Consider the following 14,761-nt stretch of genomic DNA (forward strand, 5'->3'; position numbering starts at 1 on the left):
GTTTGTATTTTTAGTTTAACTTTTATTATGTACTCACAATAACGTAAAGATTAAGGTAATTATAAATGATCCCTCGTTTATTAAAATTTAACGGCGCTTGATTGGGCTTGCTGAAAGAAGTTCTTGAATTATGTAATGAAAAGGAAATATTGTTTCATTCAAGGATCCCATGAGAAGATGAAAAATAGAAGGTCTTATCATTTTTTACAAAAACGTTTAATCATCTTAATATTTTAAGTTGAATTATGAATGCTTTACTGGAGTTCAACGGGTCAACGCATCCGTGAAATTTCGTATAAAGACAATTTCGGTAGGACTTTCATAAAGCTGTGTTTGTGTGAATGCAGACATTTTTATAGCTGTGTGTAGATGAAACATAGATTTAACTAGATATTTTATCGTCGCTGTTATTTCTGTCTTCCTACTTCATGTCAAGATGGTTGTTTTATGTTTCACACAGATTTGTTGCTCTTTCTGTTATTATCTCTCACAATTATTGTAACACAGATATCGACTACCTGTCAAGTCAGTTTTAAATATTTCCACATATAAAAATGAGGTAACGCTCGACTTGAATAACAAAATCATAAATTGAAATCGACATTGCAAATGTTTCACGATATAAGCCAGAATTTGTGAAACTACCGTTGACGTTATGAAGTATGAAGGATTAGTGTGTGTATGTACCTAACTGCAAATCCTAATCCGCAGATTTAGTGTTTTGTGCAAGATAATGCTGTTGCTACGAGGACTTCACATAGTTTTCTTAAACCTGAAATCTATGGATAGGATGGAGTAAAACCGGAAGTATCGAACCTTAATCCCAAAACAGGATTATCAAATAAGTGTGGAAGAGTGCAAAGAGTGCATACTTTTCATGAGATTATACAAACAAATAGGTATTTTTATTTTATTTCAGAATAGGGAATATTCAAGCTGTTGGAAGAAGGAAGAAAAGAAGTAAACTTCTCATTCAAATAAATAGTTGACATCCTCAGTTCTACAACACCTAGCTTACGATTTACCCCTTTTTTACTCTTATTACTGAGTTTTTATTTGAAAATGTGTTTTTTTGTAAAAGTTTTTCTATTTTTTACTCACACATCACTTGTATAATAAAAAACAACTTTTAGTAAGAATTAAACTCATTATTATATGTATGTAAAAAACAGCTATTTTGTATTGAGTTTCATACAAGGTTTTCAAGAGGTACATCTGAAAGTGATTAAAAAACATGTTGTTTTTTTAATTCACAGGTAGCCTTTATTTTGCCAACAGAAACAAATAGAGTCAAAGTGCAAAATTTAAACTGTCATCACTTCGAAATTTTTATAGATAGAATTTTTTTAACATTTTTTTCATAGTGCTGGTATTTTAACCTTATATAACATTTTTATCTGAGGCGCGAGTTCTGAAACAGCCTGTATAAGTTCAAGTTATAGCTTAAGCTCTCCGTGAAGAAGCTTTTCCGGACATAGATCCAAAGGAACCTTTTTTGACCTGTTCTAAAATCAACAACAAAATTATTGATTCTAGACGAAAACTTTTGTTAATTTGCAAAACACTGAATTATGTATTCACTAGTTACCTAATGGGTGTAAACAACGAAATACGCGTGCAAAGAAGCATATAATGGTGGTATGTTTCAGTGTAATCCTGTGAGCAATGTTGTAATTTTGCTTGGTCTGTAAATCACAATAGGTAGTTGTTACTTATAAGACTATGTTATAAATTACTAGTACTACATTTGATTTTAACTTACTCAAGAAATTGTCTTTGCTAAAAAGTTAAAAAAAATAATTATTTCTTAGATATCCAGATATCCTTACCAATAATATAATAATGATACCAATAATATAAAAAACAAAATTGTATTTAAGTTTTATACACTGACCGGCATAATTATCGCATCACTTAAATTTTAAGATCTAAATGGTTCTGAAATAGTACTAAAATTGATGATATAGGATAGTATCATTATCAAGTAACTCAGTTGACTATGGATTTTTCAAAAACAATTGGTGTAGATTCATTGTTTACTGAATAAATGTTAAATTATCAAAATCACCGCTAATTTTCGAGAGACATCAATTAAAAACTGAGCTTCTTTCCAGGCTTGAGGAGGCAATACTAGGAATTAATGGTTGCCTCCGAATGAAGCTTATCTAAGCTAAAAAACTGATCCGCACGAAATTTGCTTTTTTGTTTCTTTTCACATTCCTTAAATTGAAGTTTAATTGTTGAAGTTTAAGTCGTAATTTTAGTTTAACGTAACGTTAATTAGTTAATTAATTAATTTTTGATGAATTTATTTATTTTTTATTATTTATTTCAATAAAAAATTGCAATTCAAAATTGATGCTACAATTTTGCCGGTGAGTCTATTATTTGTTTGTTTTTTAGGACCAAATATGATTCGAGTACATTTATCTTACAATATGAATAGAGATCTCGAGGGTTCTATTGTTCTTTATTCGTTGCACTTTATTCATAAATTTCGTTTGTGAAAGTTTCAGAAGCGTTAGAATTTTTTGCTGTTTTAGACTTTAAATCAACATTTAAAGTACATAGCGATATATTTTAAATGTTAACATATTAACAAAATTGTATATAAAAGTCATAGTTAAAATATAATTTATTTTATTTTGTACTCAATGTTAAAGAGTTCTTTTATCAACTAATTTCAATAGATAAAGTAGTTTTTTATCGTCTAGTGAAATAAAGTAATTTTTATCTACTGTTTATATTCAAAAAATTCTGGTAGGTGCTTACAAAATAAAACGAAATATTATACACGACGATAAAGATTGTTTATCTACTCGTGAAAAAAAGGACACTCGTGACTTCGTCACTCGTAAACTTAACCTTTTCACTCGTAGATTCGTAGATAAACAATTTCTTTATCGTCTTGTATAATAAATAACTATTAAAGATTCACTTTTTTGGATGTCTTATTTATTAATCACTTGACCAGCAGTACCGTGCGATCAAAAAATAAATAAATTAGAGTAGGCGTCGATTAAATTCTATAGTTGGCAACACATTGGCTGGGAATCTGGCCTGGAAATTTTCTACACAAACTGGAAGTAAAAATGACCTTTCACCGTTTTCGTCTTGTACAGCATTTTTGTAATAACTTGCAACAATAAAAATTTTCTACTCTAAAGTGAACATTATTTCATTCGAAATGAATAAAACGCAAACTTGTCAAAGGATCAGGATTGCCATCTGAAGGACTTTAATCACCGTTTACTCTAATTTTTTTTTTGATCGCACGGTATGTATAGGTATTCCTCATTTGCCCCACTCTCTACCCGGCTTTTAATGTCGATCTTAAAAACTGATGGCTTTTTTAATCAAAAATTATGCGTGGAATACAAATGAAATGTAAAAAGCTCTTGTATGTAAAGATTTCATAGATATTTCCGGTCACGTTAACAACGAGTGACTGTGATTTTGTGCTTCATAGAGGATGAATAATTTACAATTGATGCTTTTTGGCGAAGGTAGGTATGCATCTATAAGTTTATCGAATCTTAATCACAAAGCATTTTGAATTTATAGTGTTTTTCGCAGATTAGTTTCCCTCGGGAACTTGAGATCATGTGGATACATCTTGTAATTTCTAATATCTGAAGCGTAAGAACGGGATTGTTAAAATGAAACGGAGTGAAACCCGTTCTGAGTTAAGTTGATTTTGTGCAATTCTCCGGAATACATCAAAATAATTTCGTTGGCGTATATTTATAGCATCGTAACAAGAACTCCACAAGTACAAATGCAAATTAGTTTAGAGCTAGTGCACGACATGCTTATTCGCTCTTAATTCATTCAACGGTACGTAAATATTACTCTATAGCACCCCGACAGATTGACCTCTTATACTCCACCATTTAGCTTACGAAGCAATAAATCTTTTGATGAGAACTCTATTTGGTGTATCACGTCCACGTTTCCTCCATCCTTCACAATCTGCTCGAGTTCATTTTCGACCTATTCCACCTTTGTCACATTTGCATAAACCGAGTTAATCTGTAGGTAATCGATAAGCATGTTTAAATCGTCTATTTCTAGATTCTTTTAGGGAAAAGTTTGTACAGAATTGTTCATTGCATTATACGCAAATATTTACTCAAATTTGTTTATCTCGTCCTAAATCAATATTAACAGCTCATAATGCCGCTATCTCGATCGCTTTTGGTGCTAAATTGCAGGTGAAAACCTCTCACACCAACTCTTGACTTTGTATGTGTGTTGGTAAAGTTGTTACAACGAATCAAATAAAGTTGTTAATATGTCAATTCCTGACCTTTTAGGAGTAAAAAAATATGTCATTCTAAGATTCCGATGACATTTTCATGGTGGAAAATGACAGATTACACTTCTATATCTCTTGGGTGAGAAGTGAGAAGGCTTCCAATAAGAGGCCTTCAAATTACCAAACATACATTAACACTGTTAAAAAATATACAAAAAAAAAATATTTTTGAGAACAAGCTTTTATTAGAAAAATTTATTAAAAAGGAACAAATAATTTTCTTCTGTCCTAGAAGAACATTGGCTTACACCTTAAGATTTTAAAATTTATAAATTAGTCGTAATGTTGTAACCCCTTCCAAAGCTTTTATAAATTTTAAAATTTTAAGGTGTAAACGATGTTCTTTTCTGACAGAAAGAAAGAATTTTTTAAGTTTAAGTTTAAGAATTTTCTTGATTTTTGGATTTTGTTTATTTTTAAATATTTTTGACTTTTCGATTTTTGAATTTTTTTTGATTTACGCATAGCCCGTTAGTTTTTTTCCTGGTCTATCGAATAGCGTTGGTTCTATCTTTTTATTTCAATTAGGGGGCGAGATATTTATAACAAATGTTAATTGTTTCCAAATTATTAATAAAAATAAATATTATACAGATGTATTGTCAGTTATAACACAACGAGTAGTCAAAAATTGTTGAATATTTTTAGGAATGGTCATCACTTTATGAACACCAAGCATGAATTGTATTCAACAGACTAATCCATGAACCAAATGGTAAATGTGCGTTATACACGATTTCATTTTCATACCAACCGATAAATAATCAGGTTAATTTAACATATTCACTGCAATCACTCCTGGAATATCCAGTTATATTTTAACAGGAGTGGAATATTCGCTTGAATTTGCTATTGCTAGGATACAAAAGTAAATATCTGCTAATTTATTGGTTAATATTTAAAAACAGAGAGGTGAATTTAATAGTGATAGGAATTACATACGTGTGTATGCGAAATTTCAGTTTATTCTGTCTCAAATTTGACTCGCAAGATTTTGTGCAGACAGACAGACAGATAGACAGACAACTATGCAAGTTAAGTCAATGCTTTTAAAAAAGACATATTTTATTACAATTTGTATTATTTAAAGAAAATGTGATTGTGAATAAAATAACAAACTTAATGTAGGTTGAAATTTCAATACACCCTACTTTTAGCATCACTATTTAAAATTTCTAGATTTGATAATTTTAAAAATAAAGTTTTTGTGGATCATTTTGATCGAAATAATGGCAAAACGTATAATAGCTATTAAGACAACAAGAGTTTTGAACTATACCTATAACTTGTTGTCTTCAAAATTTTTCGAACACTAATATTGGATCAGAAATTTTACTAAATTGAGAAATAAGAAATTTGTGAAAATACATTCTCATTCACGACGTATTTTATAGAAGAGCGTATATTAACGGCAACTTAAAAACTTAAATGTACCATAGAAACAGTATAAGGAATTAGTGTTGCAAAAACTACAAAGTGTCCGTAAATGATTGAAGGATCAATCTTGGCTTTGAAATAACCTCTGAAGGTGCCGCTTTATATGATACTGAATACTGACAATACAAAAAATATTTGACATGTGACAGTGACAAATTTCAGATTTACTGCATTTTTCAATTAACTGCTTTTGTTGCAGCTCCAGATTGAGAACAAAAACTACAACGTGACAAGAAGAACAAATAAACACCTCGTAACTATTTTATTAAAATTCTAACAATATTAGTGTTTACTTAACTCATTATTAACAATAATTATCACAAAAAGGTTAACACGAGAAATCAGGCTTAAATTATATTGGATTCGCCGCTTTTCTTTTGATTCAAAAAATGTTCTCTTCCACACTATTCAAATATGTAATTACGAAGTGATGGTCAAATGGGCGATCTTTAAGAAACGATGCATTATCAGTTGTTTAACCTGTTTAACTTCGTACATCTTACATCTGCAAATCATTTGTAAATGGTCTTTGGGCTTTAAACAACACTTTGTGACGTACCAAATTTGATTAAAAAGTGTTCATTAAAAATCTTTTTGAAACAGTGGACTCCCGCGCCGCGCACACGATTTACCCATTTCCAAAAACAAAAAAATTTTGATTTCTTTTCACAACACGCTTTCACTTAAGTATTCCTTTTTACCTTGGACCGTTTATTACAGTTTTTCCGCCGTTTTATTTTCTAAGAGAAACAACATTGAAATCTATAACTGATGCCACATGTCACATATAAAGCGGCACATTTAGAAATTGAAATTATTGCAAAGCCAACTTGATCCTTCAATCATTTACGGACACAGCGTATATTTTTCTAACAAGGCATGGAATTCTGTCAATTTTCTTTTTTTGATGAAATATTGGCTTGGCTCTCAATAAAGCCTTCTATAAATAGTCCGAAAAATCATCTTTTTGAAATCATTTATGACTAAATGTTTTAGGCAAACTGAAGAATTAGATTTCACGAAAACGAACAATTTTGAAAATATGTAAATAAAAGAAATCAATTTTAATAATGAAAATATTTTGTAAAAATAAGAAATAAATTAATTAAAACTAAAAAGCCATTATAACAATAATAAAGCTAACATGATTACTAAAAATAATTTAAAAAACATTTTCGGACATAGGTCCAAAAGAGTTTTGTTTCTTATTCAACGTTTTTTTTTCCGGATACTCTGTATAATTATTTTATTTAATTCATTTATTTGTCTTGGAAATAAATACCTTCAAAGATCTGTCTTTATTTAACTTTGACATCATATTTGGAAATCAGACCTGGAAGGTTAGCTTATTGTCCTCCTGCTTTAATATTAAAAACCAATAAAATCATTGGTCAATACTTCTTCTGCAAATTACTGCTAATCTAGCATGTTGTGGAAGACGAAAAGCCGTTTGAAACTAGTTCAAAATTTCATTCCCTTTTTATTTTTATTGTGAAGGATCAAGTGTAAGGTAACTTAAGCTATCACACAAGTTATGTATATTATACCTATAAGTATGAGAAAGACAAGAATAAATTTTTTCCATTTCTCGATTTCAAAGGTTTGGATTATTTTGCGGCTAAAATAATATAATCCACCCGCATAATTATTACGGCCTTCACTCTCGGTTAGATTTTAACATGCCCTCTCATTTAAGTAATCATTTTACTAAAATCTGCTTTTCCTTATCTTCCAGCCCACTTAGTTAGAAATAACTACTTTGTAAAGTCTCTTTGACTTGGTATAATAATTATAGTAAAACTATACTCACCAGTTCGCACCAATTTAAACGTGACCGAATTGTGAGATTTGAGGTGTTCGTTGTATCCTGCATGTGTCAGTTCTTTCAAGGCCGATTCGTATCCCGCCATCTTCTCGATGACTTCAGGAGTTCTCTTAACGCGAACGCTTCCAAAGAACGTTCTTTTCTTGGTAGGCGACGACTTTTCTAAAAAAATCATTACTTACACTTTCCTTGAAAGTTATTGACGTAAATGTTAGTTTATGCAAAAGAAAATCTCTTTAAAAGAAACACATCCGATACAAAATTTGCATGCATATAGGGTTCAGCGCTGTTTGCACATAATTTTTCGCAAACTATACGGGTAAAGCTGCATAAATTCCTCGGTTATTGGAATATTCAGATCAAAAAATTCAGTGTTAGTTGGCACTAGAACCTTCACCTGGAGTCAGTCGCTGTTTTCCGGTCAATTTAGGACCGGTTTCGTCTACGTTATTTAAGCTTTTGACGGATAGCTTCCCTGGGCTGGCTTCGCGGTTAAAAAGGAAATCAAAATCTACAGCAGTTCTGTTTCTTCCTAGGTTTTTTGGACTGACTGATTTTCCTCGGAAAAATTGAAAGGTCGGCGATTTTTCCGGCGTTTGGTTAACGGGAGATTTTGGTGTCCGTTCCCTACTGATCGAAAGGAAATCCGAAAAAGACTGTTTCCGTGCTGATTCAAGGACAACTTTGAGTTTTTTCTTTCTCGACGGTCTGACCGGGGGTGGTTCGTTTGGGGACTTTTCACGACTGGTAGAGGGTTGGTTTAGGGATTTCGACGAACTGGTTGGTTTTATTTTGTTTAAGCTAAAGACTGGTTCGCTGGCAGTTGATTGTCGGCTCTTTGTTGAACTGGTACTCGTTGAAGGGACACTGGGATAAGACGTGTGACTTCCGGTCGACAGGGAGGTTCTAATCGGTTTGGTCACACGGTTTGTGGGCAGGGACGAAGGGATGTATATGACTCGACCATATGACAGACAGACTACTTCATCTGCCGGAGATATCACATACATGCTCCCATTGAATCCCACATCGCGAAACTGCCCACAGCAGCACTCCCAGCACCGTTTCCAACATTAATGTGTCTCAAACGACAACGGGGGTGCCAGAATTGCTACTATACGAACGCACCAAAACACTATACCAATTCACAGTCTGATTTTTTTTTACGTTGTTCTCAGAGCTCACTTAATTTCGTTCGGCTGGCTCGCCAATGGAAACTTATTAAACGTGCCGGAGACCCTGAAGGTTTCAAACTTAAATAAGATTAAATGTGGTTACATGATGGTGTGTATGTAGACACGAGCTAAACTTTACATGCTTATTTTAACTCTCACATACAAATGCAAACCGAAGGTACAAGGAACAATCCAATTAACATTTCAAAACAAACATTACCTTTACGAGTGTGGTAAATGTAGTTGGAAAATGTTTGAAATTTTACACAATGCACCTTTTACAATATATTGAAATCACAAATGTGCTCAGTGCTTGGAAAATTTGTGGGGCTTGTTAACTAAATTTTATGTTGCATCATTAAAATGGTTTACTCAGAAACTTTCACTATCAATTTTCCGACCCTAACTAAAAAGGACTTTTAAACAAGTTTTATTCAAGTTTCACTCTGAAAATTATAAACATAATTGGAGGGATGTATATTTCATTTTATTATAATGACGTCCGGTATCTTGTTTTTAGTAAATAGAAAAAAAAGGCATTTTGTAAATATGTACCATGCTTTCAGACTACATTGACGAGAAATTTATTTGAAAACACTGTACAATATTATCATTCTAATTAAATTGAGAAACATTTCATTTTTATATTTTGCGTCTTTAAGAATGCTATTAACGACCTCGTTTGGGTGCAGCTTCTCAGTGTGCGTTAACAGTCAAGTGTATTTTATGTTTTTAATGTTGGTGATAATCCCGTAAGTAAAATTATTTTCAATATGCCTACCAATTTTTAGAATTCCCTGTGGCAGACATGAAAAATGTCTTGATGAATAACACTACATATGTATCACCAATTGACGGAAAATTCTTTAAATTAAAAATTTAAAAAAAACCGCAAAATAAAAGAAATTGATTGATTGTCGTTACCGAAAGTCATTCAAAGAATCGTCCATCAACTCGCCGCTGCGCGGCTCGAATCGGAATTTTATACTCTTGCTTGAATGGATACCTTCTGCAACTTGTATTTTAATATACAGGATGATTCACGAGGAATAATGAGCCTGACCAAATTCTCGATGCAACCAACATTACAGTTGTCGCAAAATAACTTGCGAAAAGTAATGGTGGTTGCATCGAGAATTTGGTCAGGCTCATTATTCCTCGTGAATCACCTTGTACTTTTTTAGAATTTTACATATTACGCTAATACATAGAATTTTGCGCGTTTAGATTCTATTCGATTATTTACTACGTCTGTTTCTAAGCCAGTAAGTTGTATTTTACTCGTTGCTATCCCAAACTCATCGGTAAGCATTCAAAGTCGTCGCCAAAGTATTCTGGCGTTCTAAAACATTTTTTAGATATTTTATTAAAAAAAACTAACAAAAATTAAGGACAAGAACGGTACTTGATGCTTAATATACCTACTAATTAATACTTAAAAAAAACATTTAAAGTTTTGTTAAACAATAAAAATTAATATTCTAATTACCTCTCTCACAGATGTTTTATTATGTACACAGGAACTTGTGCCTTGTGAGTTTTATAAAACCTTAAAAATAAAAGAAAGAAAATAATTTTTCTTATCTGAAAAGCTTAGCTAATGGGTAGTATGAATAAAGTGTAGCAAAAGCTACATAAACTATATACTATAGTTTTATCTCTTATTTTCTCCTAAAATAAAATTCGTTGTATTTCTTACTATTACAAGTAAGAAAAAACTTAACTTAATTCATACGGCCCAATGTCCAATTTTAATAAATATCATTTTCAAAATGGTTTCAACTTGTTTGTTTGTAAGTACATAATAGTTTTTATTTTTACAAATATTTTTTTCTTGTTTCGTGGTTTTGTTCGGTGGATAGTTATTTTGTGGTTTATGGACGAGATGGTACTAATGATTCAAGAAATCCGATAACACTGGACCTTGAAGTAAACTGGCAATTGTAAACTGTCATGATCTAAACTTAACCTTCAAAAATAGTTTTGCACAAATTTTGTCCAAATTTGCGCCGATATCGGAATCTTTTTTATATGCATCTCGCCACCAAAGTCATTTTTCATTACTCAGGCGTTTTATTTGCCTCGGCTAACGCTTCGGCAAATGACAATTTTGAAAAAATAAATACTTATCGAATACTTGTCAAATTTAAAAAGTAGGTAAACTGTAAATTGGTTAATATTAAAATGATTCATAACTTTAATTAGTAATAAGTACTAAGACGATATTTGTAAAATCATTCTTAAGAAAGCTTAAGAAAGAAATGATTTTGATTATGTTAAAATGGGGAGATTTTTAATTACATACTCTATGGTAGATATACAGGGTGTCCGTTTTTAGAGCTCCACCATGGGGATTTCAGTTATTATAAGAGATACAAGGTTGCGCATTTTTATGCTGAATAAAAAGATCTGAAAGAAATTTTAATGTGTCATTTTTAGTTTTTGAATTATGGGAAAAATTTGGAATTTTCGTTTTTATTTAATAAGCGAAGTCTAAAAGACGTAGACGTTCTTAACTAGGACGTTCTTAAGGCACTTTTTTACAAGGGATCTAAATCTGTCATCGTATTTTCCAAGGCGTTCTTGATGTCAGAGTTATAACACTCAATTTTTGAAAAGTCTTTTTGTTCCTGATTATAACGATGTATCACATGATATGATCAAATTTTACATGCTGATCAAAATTAAGAAAAAGTGTTTTTGCGAAGAGTGCTTTGTAAAAAACGCCAACAATTTTAATTAACAAACTAAATTTGTTTCAGATAATTGTTTAACATAAAAACGCTCAACTTTGCCCAAATTTAACTTACCTCGTATCTCTTATATTAACTGTGATCCCCATGATAGAGCTCGAAAAATGGACAGCCTCTCATCTGTCTTATAATGTGAGTACATCGGATGGATCAGTGACGTTTCTAGCCTCTGAAAATTACCGGAGTTCACAATTTTACATTTGAAACTTTCAGTAAAAGACAAAAGTATTAAAAAAATTGTTATGTACAATAGAATACTGTAAAATAGGATTTGACAACAGGTTTGTTTGTAGCGCCTAGAGCGAGTAATGTGCTTACTAGTATTTACTAAAAATAAAGACTAAAGCGAAAACACAGACACAACTTCCGGACCTGCGAATAAGACGTTAAACCAAAAACCACACATGTGTGCATTGTGCGCAGTCCAAGCGCTTTTCGTTTCAACTTGGTGAATAGTTACAATTAATGAATTTCTATTTTTATGCAATTCTTTAGAAAATGTACAAAACATATCTACTTAAGAATTGTGTCAAAGCTCCAATAGGGTCTAGGGGTCTAGAAAAAAACGAATACCGAGTAAGTTCTGAGATCTCTTGAATAATTGCAATTTTGCATTCTAAGTAACAATAGATTGAAAACTATTCCCGTCAAATATTAATTATAACATGTAATTGTTTTTTTCTAGGTGATATTAAAAAGTTCCTCGTTTTATAGTTTTTTTAAATAATTATAATTTGGCAGAAATAATTTTCAATTAGAATACAATCCAAAAATTGAAATCGCTACCTCAAAGAGTTCTGTAGAAATCAGGGCTCAAACAGGATTAGTTTTTTTAGTCACCCGGTCTACTTAATTACTTTCTCGTACAATAAGAATATAAAAAAATACAAACTTGAACAGAATCTTTTTTTTTTGAGATTCATAAACATCTAAATTGCCTTTCGATAAATATGATGTAAGAGTTCTCGGTAAATAACAGATATACAGAATCTTTGTATTGACAATTTAAAACATATTGACTATATTTTTAGTTATATTTGCAAAAAAAAGTGGTTTACTAATATTTTTTGAGACAATTTGCATTTGCTTGTATACGTTGGAATCTTTTACTCAAAATGAAAATTAAAGGATATTTTTGAGAAATTTTCAAATCGATTGTTTTTTGTTCTCTATAAGTCTTAGGTCAGTGGTAGGTAGTTCGCAGAAGAAGCTCAGTGGGCCATAAGAGCCAAAATAAGTATAGGTACTTCTCAGGATCGAAAAGTACAATAATTATGATGCCAAAGTTAAAGAAAATAAATTATACTCCTACTTTTTGTTTTATAATTAATGCTTTACCAACTTTTTAATACAAATGTTATATTTTTGTACGTAACAGTAGCTTTATTTTTTAATACATAGAAATTCAAAAAGAGGAGAGAATTTGTAAGTGACAGTATTTTTATTTATAGATTAAAAAACATTGTACCTACTTTGTACTTGTAAAACTTTGTTCCCTTAACGAACACCATACATTGTCTTAAAATTAATTTAAACAACACAACTTCAAATAGGTGAAAATAGATTAGGTTTAATATTTCAACAGCTGGTGAACTTTTTAAGGTAAAGTGATTAAGACTTTGTCGAAATATATTATTTACGTAACAGTATTCACTTCTTCTATTTATTTTTTACTGAAATTGTAGCTAATTGAGAATTCTACGGTTACATAAAGATCGATACAGAAGCAGGTATCATTACTGAACGTAATATAATTACGTGTAAATGAATGAATATCAAATTGTTAAAACGCACAGTTAGGAAATTGGGAAGTGAGGACATACGAGTATCTCATAATGATTTGTCAATTCTCATACTGCATTTAACTGGTTTGTTACATGGTGAATGCAATATACCTCTTTATAATGAAAATTCCGGGTGGGAAATTTCGACGACTCAGAAAAGGAGTGGTCAAAAAATCAATCGCCACTCACTCAAGAATTTCCGATTTCGCTCTGATTGAGTTCTGGACATGCATGAGTCACTTATAAAATTATTAATAACTAGATATCTAGCCAAGTCACAACGAGGTTGAGTCTCGATAAATATAATCTAGGATGTATTTTATTTCGCATCATGCAAAAACGTCATACCGCGTCATCGGCATTAAGCATGTGATTGATTTTTCAACATCCTGAGCAAGGACTCAAAAGCAGGTGGTACGTATAAATATTGTAACGCAGATAATAACGCGGTTTTTTAGCATGTTTACCGAAATAGATGTCCTATTTATTAATATAAATTTTTAGGTAGTGTATAGGAACAATCATAGGGTCAGCGACTAAATTTTTATAAAAATTATCGAATCATTTTGGCAATTTCATTGCGATAAGTGCATGTCCGTATACCAAGTTCATTATTTTCACAAATTTCCGGATGATCGTTGACGTTTTTTATTAGAGAGACGCCCTGCCCTCAAAGTGGCTTTTAGTCACACACGTTCTTTGATAATTCACCCCAAAATTGGAAATGGATCAGGGTGAAACTGATTCAGCTTTAATTTGAAAATTAGCAAACTGAAAATGACAGTGTAATTTTGTTTTTTATCGACCGGATTATTAAGAACGGTTTATTATAGCACACCATTAAAAACGATTTGTTCACCAACTATGTGAACAGAACAATCCACTTAAATGTCATTGGTAATTTATTGTTTCAGCAGTAAAGTTTCAAAAAAATCAAAACTGAGTTGTTACTTATTCATTGCCATTTATTTAAATTCTCAAAAACAGGGTATTACACATGGGAGATAGCGGGCTATAAATCCTTAAGGATCAGTAGGAATTGTTAGGGGATTCAGCCTAAATAAATTGTGCGAAATATACAGGATGTTCCGTCTAAACCCCACATTAAATGTATTGGGAGTTCGAGTAATCATATTTGTTTGAAAATTGGTACATAGCCATAATGCATTATGTCCTCCTAAATAAAAATATTTTCAAGATGGCGTCACTTCTGGTTATACCGGAAGTCGGTCTCAACTTTCTTATTTTAAATGGAAAGCTATATTTTTTACTTTTTTGGATTAATCGGGTTATTTTAAGAGAGTTTTTATCAGCTTTCTCTATACCCAAATTTAGCCGTTTTTGAAATATTTGGAGTTTTTCAAAAATTTTTGGATCTGCACCTTCCACTTTAAAAATTGGTAACTCTGCTATTTAAAAAATTTTGAATTCGTTGTTTTGGTGTTTGAAAGAGAAAGCTTAAATCTTTC

General features: G+C 31.4%; 1 protein-coding gene across 9 annotated transcripts in view; it reads right to left on the reverse strand.

Annotated features, from left to right (window-relative positions):
* LOC123015995 overlaps positions 1-14,761 on the reverse strand; it is an 87,112-nt gene that overhangs the window by 59,347 nt on the left and 13,004 nt on the right. For all 9 annotated transcript variants that reach the window (XM_044416144.1, XM_044416142.1, XM_044416143.1 and 6 more), the window contains exons 2-3: positions 7,978-8,819; positions 7,566-7,742 (exon numbers count right to left, since the gene is read on the reverse strand). In XM_044416144.1, coding sequence (XP_044272079.1) covers positions 7,566-7,742; positions 7,978-8,590 — 790 coding nt within the window. In that variant the 5' untranslated portion in view covers positions 8,591-8,819. The remainder of the gene's footprint in view (positions 1-7,565; positions 7,743-7,977; positions 8,820-14,761) is intronic.

Source organism: Tribolium madens, unplaced genomic scaffold (genome assembly GCF_015345945.1).
Source record: "Tribolium madens isolate multiple individuals breed KSU strain unplaced genomic scaffold, Tmad_KSU_1.1 Scaffold_19;HRSCAF=116;Tcas5.2_LG9, whole genome shotgun sequence".
NCBI classification, from domain to species: domain Eukaryota; kingdom Metazoa; phylum Arthropoda; class Insecta; order Coleoptera; family Tenebrionidae; genus Tribolium; species Tribolium madens.